At 43.2% G+C, this 12,427-nt stretch overlaps 1 protein-coding gene across 7 annotated transcripts in view; it reads right to left on the reverse strand.

The window, feature by feature from the left end:
* The window catches only part of KCNMA1 (potassium calcium-activated channel subfamily M alpha 1), a 709,157-nt gene that overhangs the window by 198,930 nt on the left and 497,800 nt on the right, over positions 1-12,427 (reverse strand). For all 7 annotated transcript variants that reach the window (XM_023527946.1, XM_023527936.1, XM_011355314.2 and 4 more), the window contains exons 9-11: positions 6,648-6,758; positions 4,035-4,140; positions 2,245-2,327 (exon numbers count right to left, since the gene is read on the reverse strand). In XM_023527946.1, the coding sequence (XP_023383714.1) occupies positions 2,245-2,327; positions 4,035-4,140; positions 6,648-6,758 (300 nt within the window). The remainder of the gene's footprint in view (positions 1-2,244; positions 2,328-4,034; positions 4,141-6,647; positions 6,759-12,427) is intronic.

Below are 12,427 nucleotides of genomic sequence, written 5' to 3' on the forward strand. Positions count from 1 at the left end.
CCCGTGCTTATAACTCAAGGACTCTGAGTCTCTCTGTCAGCCCTCTGAATTCAGTTCACAGCATCAGCCAGTTTTCTGCATTAGCTCATTTCAAATGGATCTTTGACATTTTAATTTCAAACAGGGCAGATTGGTCTCATTAAACTAAGGAGGAAGGAGGATTATACAAATAAGGAAAAGACAGAGCCCATTTTTAACCCTGAGCCTCCCATTTCCTTTTGCTGCCTGAGCTTTAGTTCTAATTCCAGTTAATGGATGGCTTAATTACATTTCTGATACTACCTTTGTTCAGTCATTTTTATGCCTTGGCATCATGCCAATTACCCTGGTAACCTATATGTGTTCATATTAACTCTATCGTACTCAAGGCTTAAATAAAATATTGTGATTAAAAGAAATGCCTATTTCGAACCTATTATCATTTCAATTATTCACTTTTGGGGGGGAAAAAAAAAGACAGTGCCAGCCTCAAACTTCTCACTGGGTCCACACATTAAGCTTCATCTTCTGTTTTGTTGTTGTTGTTGATTGTTTGAAATTTTAAAGCTAATGAAGCCCAGTTCCTTAAAGTCTACATTTTAATCATTTCAAATGACGCCAAACCATGATGAAGGACAGAAATCCTAGTTCAAGGAAAAGGCCGACTGGTCCACCTGAAGCTGAGGCTGTTGTAGTCATTTTCAGCTGTGACTAGTTAGGGGATGGACCCAGGTGTGGACGCATGTCACTTCCACCATGACCCTGCAGCCTGGCAAGCCCAATGCTTATAAGAGTTCATGCATCAACTTCCTTAAAACAACTTCACTAAGCATATTGTCAAAGAAAAGCTTTTGGAAAGAGAACATTGCACCAGATGTCGCTTGCCAGATACAAGGACCAGATGCTGAGGGGAAGACTTGCTCATCCGAAACGCACAGAGGAATTCTTCCCCCACCTCATTGATGGGAAAGCTCATGTCACTTGGGGCCACTGATTAAAAGCAAAGAAAGGAGATGCAAGCACTGTGATGATGCAAAGGCAACTTCCCCACCTTCCACCTCAGTAAATTCCCGGGACACGGTAAACCAAGCTGCAGGAAGAGGGGAACTTTTGTCTAGACCCAAAGGATGGCTGTTCACAATTAGGCAAGTTCCTGGGAATATAGTGGGAGTGAAATGTTTTCTCTTAGTTCATCTCTTCTCCAGAAGGTTCTCTTTATTATTCCCTCATAGCTCTCTTAACTATTCTGCAATTTATGCTTCAGGAGAGAGAAATCTAAAAGGCCTTTAACTATCTGGAGCAAAATATGTTAACTCTTTAGCCATTTCACAGTCACAAGATAGATGTCTGGAATATGAGTCTATGAAAACAAAAACGGAAGTTTTCTTCTGAAAGAGTAAGGAATAGGAATTGGGCTGAGAATGGTCTTAGACAGGCCCAGCCTATTTGCAGAAAAGACACTGGGCAGTGTTCTCCGAAGAGCATCCTCCCAGGAGATGTTCTCCAAAAACAGAAAAGGGGAGGTGTGGTCAAATCAGTTTTGACAAATTCTCTATGGATCACTACCTTAGAAATTCATATTAGTATTAAAAGTATTGAAAACAATTTCGGTAAGAAAACTATTTCATTTTGGGAAACTGGTTGAAACAAGCTAACTGGTGAACAAACTCCTCTTTATGGGTGATATTAATCAATGTGCTATAGACATACTTGGAAAGCTCTAACACGGGGCTTCTCAACCTGGGCACTACTGACATTTTGGGCCAGATAATCCTCTGCTGTGGGGAGCTGTCCTGTGCATCGTCGGATGTTGAGCAGCATCCCTGGCCTCTACCCACCAGATGTGAGCAGCACTATCCCTTAGTTATGACAACCAAGAACATCTCTGGATATTCAAAATGTCCCCCGAGAGACAAAATCACCCCCAGTTAAGATATCGCAGGTCCACTCCCCATTAGGAAATATAGTACCTTATTTTAGGATTGTGCCCATTTAAATTTGTCTTTCCTCTTTTAGTCCTGTCTTAAGGATCTCAGACTCAAGACCCAAGAGCTCCTATCTTCTAAGGATGAGCTTCCTGTTGACAATGCCTTATGTCATTGCCCTCCACATTCACCACAGCCTCAGCTCCCCCGGACCTATGCAGGTGGCAAGTTGTAGGGTGGCTTATGGGAGATATAGACTCTACAGAGGACCCAAAGGGTAGCAAGTGAGCCACAGAGTGCCAAGGCCAGAACCTTCCCCGGCCGGCCTCCCCGAGGTTACCTCATGATGTTGGAGGCATCTTCAGCATCAGGGTCAGCGCAGTACTTATTGGCAAGGATGAGGCATGCATCTGCTGACTCTATCTAAGACACCAAAAGGAAAATCACAGAACACAAACATATAAATAGCCATGCTTGATGGAAGTCTCTGCCTATTGACAGATCTTGGGAATCTGGTTCTTTGCAAGTAAATAAAAAAATAAGAATCCTGAGAGATTTTAGTTTTTGTCAAAAGTATAGGTTGCAAGTTCGTGTTATGGAATAAACAATTCATCTTGTTGCTATTGGAGGGTAAACCATGTACCTTGGTAATTACACTATTCATTTTCCATAGTCTCTTACTTGTGAGCTTTCCAGATTTCTTCAAATAACAATTAATTAAGCCTTTCAGTACCCTCCCACCTCCTTTCCCCACCATCTGCACCATCATCCCAATTTTCTCAGGCGAGAAATGGAGTTAGGTGGGCTAAACCCCTTCTCTCAGGTTACCACGTTACATGAATTGTTGGGGATTCAGTAATTTAGCCTCCAAAGTCTTTCATCTAACCTTTTTCACATTTTAACTGGGGAATAAGAGGAAATGAGAGACCTGAATCATATAACAGCTCAGTTACTATTTAATATTCAATTAGTATTCAGATATTCAAAAGACAATAAATCTATGTGTATGAAATGATGTATTACAGATGATCTCAAAATACGACCTATTGACTTATCTAAACATGAGCCAAAAAAGATTTATTCCCTTGAGGGGATCATGAGCTGTACTAATAACAGCTTACATCTAAATTAGGTCCGTGAACAATAACTATTTTCTCCAAGTTCTTATAAGATTTCACATTAGCCATAACTTGGATCATGTCTGGGTAATATTAAGAATAACTGGACCCTATAAGCATAAGAATTCTCATGCTGGCTCCGGCCTGCAATCTGTCCTACTTGGTATGTTGTACTTTACTGACCATTCCTGCATTTGGTGGGAGGGTATGGTTTCCTACATGGTGTGTCAAAAATTGTCTCTGGTTTTCTTTAATAAGCCAAAGAAATGACTCAAATTATTTTGGCTTATTCATGTTTGCCAATTACATTGTTTACTGCATTATGTGATGACCACAGTTAGCGTTAGATGTCAGTGGATTCAGAATTTTAATCTATACTCACTGGCAAGTAAATATTGAGCATGCTTACAAAATCGATATAAAATGTACAAAGTAGCAAATGCCATTTTGCTGGATCCTTTTCCCTTATAAACTTCAGGTTCTGGAAAGAAAGACTAACCCATACACATATCTACGTGTTTAGTTTTATACCTTTAGTCTTTGGTGGGGGAATAAAGAAAGCTCAAAATATTTTATGGCTTGGTGAAATTTTATAAGTTATCCTTCATGTTCCTTTCTGATGTAAATGTTAGATTTCAGATCTACATTGAGTCTAATTTAAGTATTCAAGGTGAGAATAACTTAGATTATTATGTTGTATACGAGACTATTGAGTTCATACAACTTGTCTGCTTCTCTTAGCAGTGCTGATATTGAGGGAACTAGCAAAATGAGTTTCATGTTATCACTAGTCCAAGTAGAATGCTTACAGGTAACAGTCTACCAGGTGCCAGCAGAACAACGTCCTGGGAGCAGTTGAAAGGGTGATGTCAAGGTTGGTGGTATCCAACTTAATCTCATTAGGGGCTTGGAGGTGACCTTTAACTAACCTGGGAGACATGTCCCATCACCACAGAGTCAGGCACCCCCCTCTTACATGGAATGAAAGCAGAAGTCATTTCTCTCTTCTTACCTTGACTCTTGCAAGATCATGTGGATTGAGGACTGAACCCTGATAAAATTCCACCTGAGTAAAATGTCGCTTGAACAGAGCTTCAAGCTCCAGGTTAGGGGAAATGCTGTGCAGGGAGAGAAGAAACAGCCATTAATTAGACAGACCCAGGTGTTTCAGCCTCCATGGCCTCCCTTCTCTTGGATTTCCAAAGAGGGAGACCTGGGAAGAGGCTTTCGCTTTGAAAGCAGCTCGTTTCTTGCCATAAATAAAAGGCTTGCACCCAAGAGAAGTAAAACTCCAGCCCAACTGAAAACCAAAAACAATACCAAGGCAAAATAAAGAGGCTCACAACCTTTACAAAGTCTGAGGCCTGTGGGGTAAAATGTCTTTGACTTCATCATGAATGGAATCCCTATTTTATGACTAGAGAAACTCAGGCTGTGACTTCAGGGATTAGCCAAAGGTCCCCCTGGCAGAGCCTCCTGCTGTTCCCTCCATCAAAAGCCTTTTCTCTACTTCTTCACTGCATGGACTTCTCATCCTCCGGTGCCTGGATCAAAAAAATTTCACCTCTGAGCAGCCACAAGGAGTTATTTACCCTCAGTATTGTTTTTGATTCACACGTGTGTATACTACTCATCATTCTTACTGCTGAGCCGTAAAGACATCTTCCCCACTGGAGGACAAAGATTAAAATATTGATTGACCTACTCATTCATTTATTAATCCCGAGACGAAAAATGTCTACTCTCTATACGATACTAGGCGCTGGGAGATGATATTTAGTTAGAACCTACTAGGTGCCAAGGACTGTATTAATCAATACTTGACTGACATTTATTAAGTACCTAGAATAATAATAATTGTTAATGTTTTCAGCATTTATTATGTGGCAGACACCATTCTAAACACTTGACAAGTATTAATTGATTTAAACCTCAAAATAACCCTAGAGTAGGGTATGGTATTAACACAAAGCTTTGAGAGGTTAATTAAGTGGGCCATCTACTACGATGCTGACACAGGTTAATCCCAGTAATGAAAATTTTAGTAGCCAACCTATTCATTCAGACTGAAGCTATGGGTGATGGAAGAGCTACCTATGCAAATCTGACCAGTCTTCCAGATCCACTGCAAATCATGCTTCTTTCATGAAGCTTGCCTTAGCAATACAAGAAGCGGTGGTCTCACCCTGATACAGATGCCACATGTGATTCTGCCACTTGATTAAACTGATTTCGGTCAGTTACTACAAGGTCGACGTTGTGCTTTAATTGTTGCACATGTGCTCACCTTGAAATGTCCAACCTATATGAGGGTGGAACCTACATACTATACTTCTCTTGAACCTGCCAAAAGGCTCAACAGAAGACAGGTCCCACTGCTGATAATCAGTGGCTGAGTACTGAATGGATCTGTGGGTTCTGCTCCTGGGCCCATGGCCTGGCTGATCTTTCAGGACTTGCTGAGAAGAAAAATGCTGGTACTCAAACATGGCGGCCAGTTTGCTATTCTATGAACAATGCTCAAAGGAGAGACGCACAGATGGGAGCTTATAGAGAAGTCACCTATAAGCTCCCAGAGCAAGAATGAGTCCTGGGTGGTCAATCTCATATCGAGCCAACGCCAATGTAAGCTTTGTCTCTCCGGCAGCTTGGGGCTAGAGCTGGCCCCATGATGGCCCCATATCCATAAAGGAAGAAGACGGGGCAACCCAAATGAATATGCCTGAGTCCCCCAACTCTTCATCCCTGTGGCAGACTACCCTTTACCTAAAAGTAAATGAAGCAAAGCTTAAAATCTCAACATCATCGAGCAGAGGGGAGAGCTCTTGCTTTCCATACCTATAAAATAAACATGATAAGACCTACCTCCTGAATTGATAATGTGACCTAATCAGTTTTATCTTTCATGATAATAGCCAACATTTATTGAGCACTTACTGCATGCCTGATTCTACTCTACATACTCTACTTTACAGGGATTACTTCTTTTCATTCTCACAACAGCCCAGGATAATCTCTTATAGATGTAGTAACTGAGACCAGAAAGGTTAAGTAACTTGTTCAGCAAATAACTGGTTGAATCAAGATTCAGATTGAGACACTGAGTCTAGGACATGTACTTTTACTCCCTCTATTGATTAAAAGAGGGACTATATGCATAGTGACCAGCACAATGTCCCTCACTGACGGTTTCTAGGAACCACAGTTGTTATTATTATTTTATACCCTGCTTTCCTGTTACGTTTGTGTGTTGCTTGACCACTATGTCACCCCTGCACTCATAGAGTACACCCCCCTATACAGCTAATCATTCCACACTGGACACTGTGGACACACCTGGATCACATAGATCCAGACAGCTGAGGAAACAGTGATGACATGCCTGACGTATAATAAACTCCACTGTTATTTTCCAGAATTGCCTCCAAAGAGGCAGACGCTGCTCTCATCACTGTACTAGCGTGGTGCTTCCCGTTCCATTGGTCTATACTGTCCCCTCCAGTGAGGCCAGCAGGAGTCCTGGTTGAGCCGACTCTGTGCTGTCCCCACACCACCACTCCTGCACTTAGGTGTCCCTGTCAGTGTCTGGTTGGATGGAGGGTCTTCAACAAACAGGGCCTCTTACTTGTGAAGAAAGACGATCTCCACGTTGACATCATCCCGGTCCTTGTGCAGAAAGTCCTTCAGGAAGTTGGAAACACTCTCCAGAGTGATATGTCCACAGACCACAATGTGCCTGAACGGGAGAGGCCAGTTAGCTGAGGCCGGCCCAGCAATGACCCAGGCACCCACCCCCAGCAAGACGGAGGAAGCGCGCAGCTGCAGGAAAGCATTTATTGACTCCCAAGGCCTCAGTAAAAGCCTAGCACCCATCCCCAGAGGGCTGTGAGGCAAAGCAGCAGCCCTGGCAGGTGCTCAGCAACTCCTCGACAGAAAAGGCATATGGCTTCTCACCTGATGCTGCACAAAATCCTATTAAAAGCCCAACCGTTTGGCCAAGTGGTTTTATGCATTTAACAATAAGTGACATTATGCTTGTGCTTAAATGCTGCATTATCAAGTCCCCTGCAGATTCATATCTCTCTCTTTCTGCCCACAAAGCGTCCTCCCGGGAGATTTACCGAATGAGTCTTGGTTTATGACATAGAGCTTATCAGGTAATGAGATAACAAATCTTGCTGAAACGATGATTTTGTGTGTAAGAAAGCGAACTTTTATCAGGGTGGCTAATGTGCGGCTTGACACGTTATGGGCTCTGCTGGCCATAAGCAGTAAAAAGGAAATTTTGCATTTTTCCGCCATAACTCCTCCGACAATGGGGGCATGCAACACTTTACAGTAAGTGAGCATTACTCAAAGCTAAATGGGGATGGGACGCCTATGGAATTGGAGATCATGCTGCAGATCTGCACATCCCCAGACAGCTGCCTCTTTGGGGTGCCAAAGATTTCTCTGACAGCCAAAGGAATTGACCTCAAGATGAGGAGAAGCTAAGAAGGGATGAGGCTGGCATTGTTTGCCTTGTTCCAAGGTGGTTTGGACTTCTGTTTCCGGAGATGGGGGCTCCCTGTAAGGAGAGGAGCCCCTCTTCCTGAACTGCTGGAACAACAGTCCCCCCAATATCTCTGGGCTCCTGGGCCAATCTGACTTTGACATCGGGCTATGCTGTGGCCACTTATACTGTCTACATGATGCTCAATCACGAGTAAGCACTTTGGTGCAAGAGTCAGCCCCAGGACCAAAAGTCAGGGAGTGACTATGAGGAGGAAACCCGCTAGCTTCTAGTAAAGAGACTGCAGCAAGGGGCTCAGTCCAGGTCCCTGTACCCCTCAGGCTGATAGTGACAGAGGCTGAATCCCTGGCTGGGCTTTGAGGCATGGGCAGGTGGCAAACATGAAGCATGGTAATTTTGTGGGAAAATTTTAAAATGGCCAGGTCCCTTACACTTCATAATTGCTCTGTGCACATTCTAATAAGGCAAAAAGCTCATTGGCTGGAGGCAGCTCATAATAGGAAGCAGTGATGATCACTTATGCAATGTTCCATTAGATGCCATTACAAGAGCTTGCCCTTTCGTTGTAATTTGGTGCTTGACTAAGTATGTGAGAATAATGCAGTAAACTCATTGGTGAAAGGATAATGATGCAGAACAAAGAGTAAATCAATAATATGCACGATGCAGTTAATAATATCACCATTATGGACTGTTATCGTTACGGTGCTACACTTAGCGATCGGGCAAGCAAAGGCCTTCGCAGGGAGGGAAGAATGTCAATGGGCTACCTCAGAAGAGACATTTGAACATGATCACTTTGCTCTCTAGCCAGCGCCTGCTGGGTTGAGGGAGGTCCCTTAGCCACCCATCCAAAACCCATGTGACTAATTCCTTCTTGAAAAACATAGTATGTCAGAATATGCGAAGTAATTAAACACTTAGATTACATACCTTTTTATCATGTCATACCTTAAAATGTTTCTGGTGGCGCATGTGTATTTCTATGGACAAAACAGGCTGCCGATGAATTTGAACGTTCTGAGTAAGATTTGTGATGCTGAATTTGCCAGCTGTGTTCAGAAAGTGACCGAAAGTCCTTTTCTGACCTCTCCACAAATGGCAGTGAGGCTGCTTGGGGCAATTCTAACACTTTCCATCCATAAATTTCCCTGATTAAGAACGAGGCTAGCATAGATCCAACTTATGGGCACCTCCACAGGACTGATGTGTGGTTTCACCTGCATGTGCAAGTAAGCCAGATTTGATTCCCTGCTCTGCCACCAAGGATGTGTATGATCCTGGGCAATCTTGTTATCCCCAGTCAATAGATGAGGGAACTAAGAGGTAATACCCTCGGCCAGCCCCCTGCACCAGACATTGCAAAGCTCAAAGTTCTATACCAGCGTAAGCCTGGTTATTATTCAAAGCTGGACTCAAATCAATGAGAGGGCCAAGGAAATGCCTGAGCATTCATCCTTTCTATCCTGTACGCAAAGAACTGAATGAACATCTGCCAGCATTCCCTCTTCCTCTTCTAAAATCATTCATCTCTAGGACAGATGTGTGAGAAGTGGAAGGGAAGGAGATGAGTTCACCCTCTCACCCTTGAATCAAAGGCTCAGCTAGCTGATTTATTCAGCCTTAGAAAGAGTCAGGGTTCTCTTAGTTGAAAATGTGCTGGGTACATATAAAATATATTCCAATGCAATCAATATTATCCCTTAAGCCTTTAATTAGCTTTCACTTCTCTTAAGAAGTAGACAAATGCTGGCAGGAGAGAGGAGAAAAAAAGAATTGACTTTTCTCATTTGGTGCTAGCTGTCCAATACCATTCTAGACAATTGAAAATATATATCTTTTAGCTATAGCATGATTTCTAGGATGGAGAGTAGTCTTTATCAAAAAGGGAGGCAAAAAAAAAAATCTTCCTTCAACATAATTGGTAATTTTGCTCAGAAAAAGCAAGATTGATTGAAAGCAGATTGCCTTTTTGCCCAAGGAGAGTTATTAGGTACATTATCATGGCAACCTTGGAGAACCCATATTGTTCCAATCTGTCCTATATCTGATTCGAAGATTTACGGCTTCCCCCTTTTGTGCCAATAATCATTTCCCTTCATTTTGCTTTCCATTCAGTGAAAGTTATCAAGGATCCCACATATTGAAAATGTTTGAATGCAGTTAGAATTGACGGATGGGGAGAAGCCGCCTCTCTAACTCAGCATCGGCACTAGAAGGCTTGCTCCCACCAGCCCATGTCTGAGGGAGCGCCGGAAGGCCCTGCAGGAGTGCGAGGGATGGATGGTGAAAGGGGAAAATTTATTTTCCAGAAATGTTTTCAGGACTTGAAAGTTCCAGGGGCAGTAGTTTTGGGAAGGATGATATTGTGGGGAGAAGAGAGGCAGAATTTCCTGTATCTTCGATAACCGAAAATGTTCTAAGATTGAGAGCAGGGTGTGCTGCCCTTGGAAGCAGAGTGATGGTTGTTCACAGTACATGATTTGAAGAATGACGAAAAGATCCTCATGCAAAATTATCTCTGTCGGGTTCTGTGACACCTACAAATCTACCATGTGAGATTCCTACTTTGAGAGCCCTGTGTTAGCTCAGTTCAGACACCAAATAACTAAGTAGTCTTGGGCAAGGTACCAATTCTGCATTTTACAACTATAAAGTCAGTCTCTGAGGGGCTGGAGCTAGGACCTGATTCATGAGGTTATCTTGAGGATTTATTTAAATAGATAATACATGTGAAGGGCCTAGTAAAGGGTCTGGCCCATTGTAAGCATTATTAAATGGTAGGATTCATGTGATATCCGTAAATCAGTATGTAACAGATATAAAGTGCCCTGTGGCCCATATAATCTCACTTAATCCTCAAACAATCCTGTGTTCCTATGACCTGCACCTTTTCAGATAACCTCGCTGAACCTCAATTTCCTTAACTGACGCGCCTGAGATCCCACAGCAAGTAAAAGTGACTCGCCCAGGGATATGACCCAGGTCTCTGACTCTAATTCTCACTAAGAAGAAAGTGATAATGTGGAAAGGGCACATTATTTGGCTTGAGTGTTTCAGCTTCTGCTCCCTGAGGGGAGGGCTGGGCCAACAAGAGATTCTCCTGAACTCGGAGTGGAGGGGTGTCTGAGGGGTCCTCACTGGGCCAAGAGAAGCTTAGTGTGGGGACTAGGGTGAACAGAGATGAACCTCACTTAAAGCATCAGAGTGATACAGTTATCACTAGATTCTGGCTGCATTTGGTCAGCCATGCCAGAAGGCTCAGGATACCAAAGCTGAGTGACAGCAAACTGTAACCCAAGTTTTTTAACTTAAACCATATAATTTGGCAAGACAGGGACTGCAAAGTGATTCAAATGTCCATTTTAGATATTATAAGCCATGTCCAGATCAGGACTTCCTCACCAGCCCAAGGATCTGGAGGATCACAGAAATCTAGATGATCAGTGACAATGGAAAGTATTTAGGAAGGTTACTCTATGAAGGCAGCTAATGCTGCTCCCATCTGCGGCCCTGGATTTGAACATATTTAGATGACTGGCAACTGTAATGACTGATTTCTAGTGGGCCTGGCCAACTAGTTTGTGAAGACGGCCAACACACCTAAATCATAAGCATTTCTCATCTGATGGACTTTTTGGTTTTTAAAGTTTTGCTTAGTTTTTTCTTGGGATAAACTAATGTTAATGGTTCTAATTAAAAGATCTACCTCAGATGACTGAAGAAGCATCTTAAATGCCAAAATAATAGCAGATGGCATTCTGTGTAAGCAAGCATGGCTGGTTATGGGTAAGGGCTCCATGAACACAAGCTGGATTGAATTAGGAGTGGGTAATGCTGGTGGGTCATAGAGCAAGCACGGCATCAAGCAAGAGATTGAATGTGACTTAATCAGAATAAGAATGATACTTGACTATTATGAATCCTATCAGGGCTCGCTAGAAAACTACCAATTGCTTATTTCATGGGCACCTCTTCACTAAATATATATTGGTGTAACTCTCTCATTATTAACCATCTCCACCTCCAGAATGAAATCCCACACATTCTCCTCTATCACTCTACCCGCTCCTCAGAGATGGGCCAAGAAAGCCTGAATGCTCCAGTTGAGTTTTAGAGGTCAGGTCCACTGGTGCCTTTCAGAATGGACAACTTAGGGGAGCTAACTTATGGCTGGGAGCATAAGAGGAGGATAGAAAGGGGGCTCCCAGACAAAAAAATCCAAGGCTCTAGGGAATTAGGCATCCAGAGCCACTGAAGATGAGTTTAGTTCAATGAGAACAAAAATCTATACACTTTTTAAAAGATTCCAGTTGTATTGCTTATGGCCAGTAGTCTTCGAAAAAAGGAATTGTAACAGTGATGGGCTCTCTTGCATGTTTTTGCGTTTGTCTTTGTGTCAGAAGGGTCTACTACCTGGGTCTAGAGACTCAGTGCCAGACCAAGGGCAGATCTGGCCCAGCAGTTTGATCCCTTCTACACAGAGGAAGCAGCTGGTGCTGCTGTAAGGAGCTCCGGTCCTGTGTGACCTGGGGCCAGTCACTATAAAATGATGAGGCCCAGACTGACTGGGCTGCACCAGAGACACTGATGAATCCTGCCACAATGTTCCAGTTCTCTGACCCCACCCCAGTCCACGCCATCATCCTGTCTTGTCTAGACGTCTACAATGGCTTCCTAATTCAGTTCTCTGTTTATTCTCCCTACAACTCCAACCTCCCTGCCTCCACCAACCGCGCCCCCCCCGCCCCCCGCAAAAAAAAAAAAAGCTAAAGAGCGAGAACTGTAGCAAACCCAACTGTGTCAGGTCCCACAAGGGCAGGGAGGTCTTACATCTCTCTTTAGCAGAGTCTCACTCTAGAAAGACAATATAAAATGCACAGCTCTGGGCT

This window comes from Pteropus vampyrus, unplaced genomic scaffold, assembly GCF_000151845.1.
Source record: "Pteropus vampyrus isolate Shadow unplaced genomic scaffold, Pvam_2.0 Scaffold20, whole genome shotgun sequence".
Lineage (NCBI taxonomy): Eukaryota > Metazoa > Chordata > Mammalia > Chiroptera > Pteropodidae > Pteropus > Pteropus vampyrus.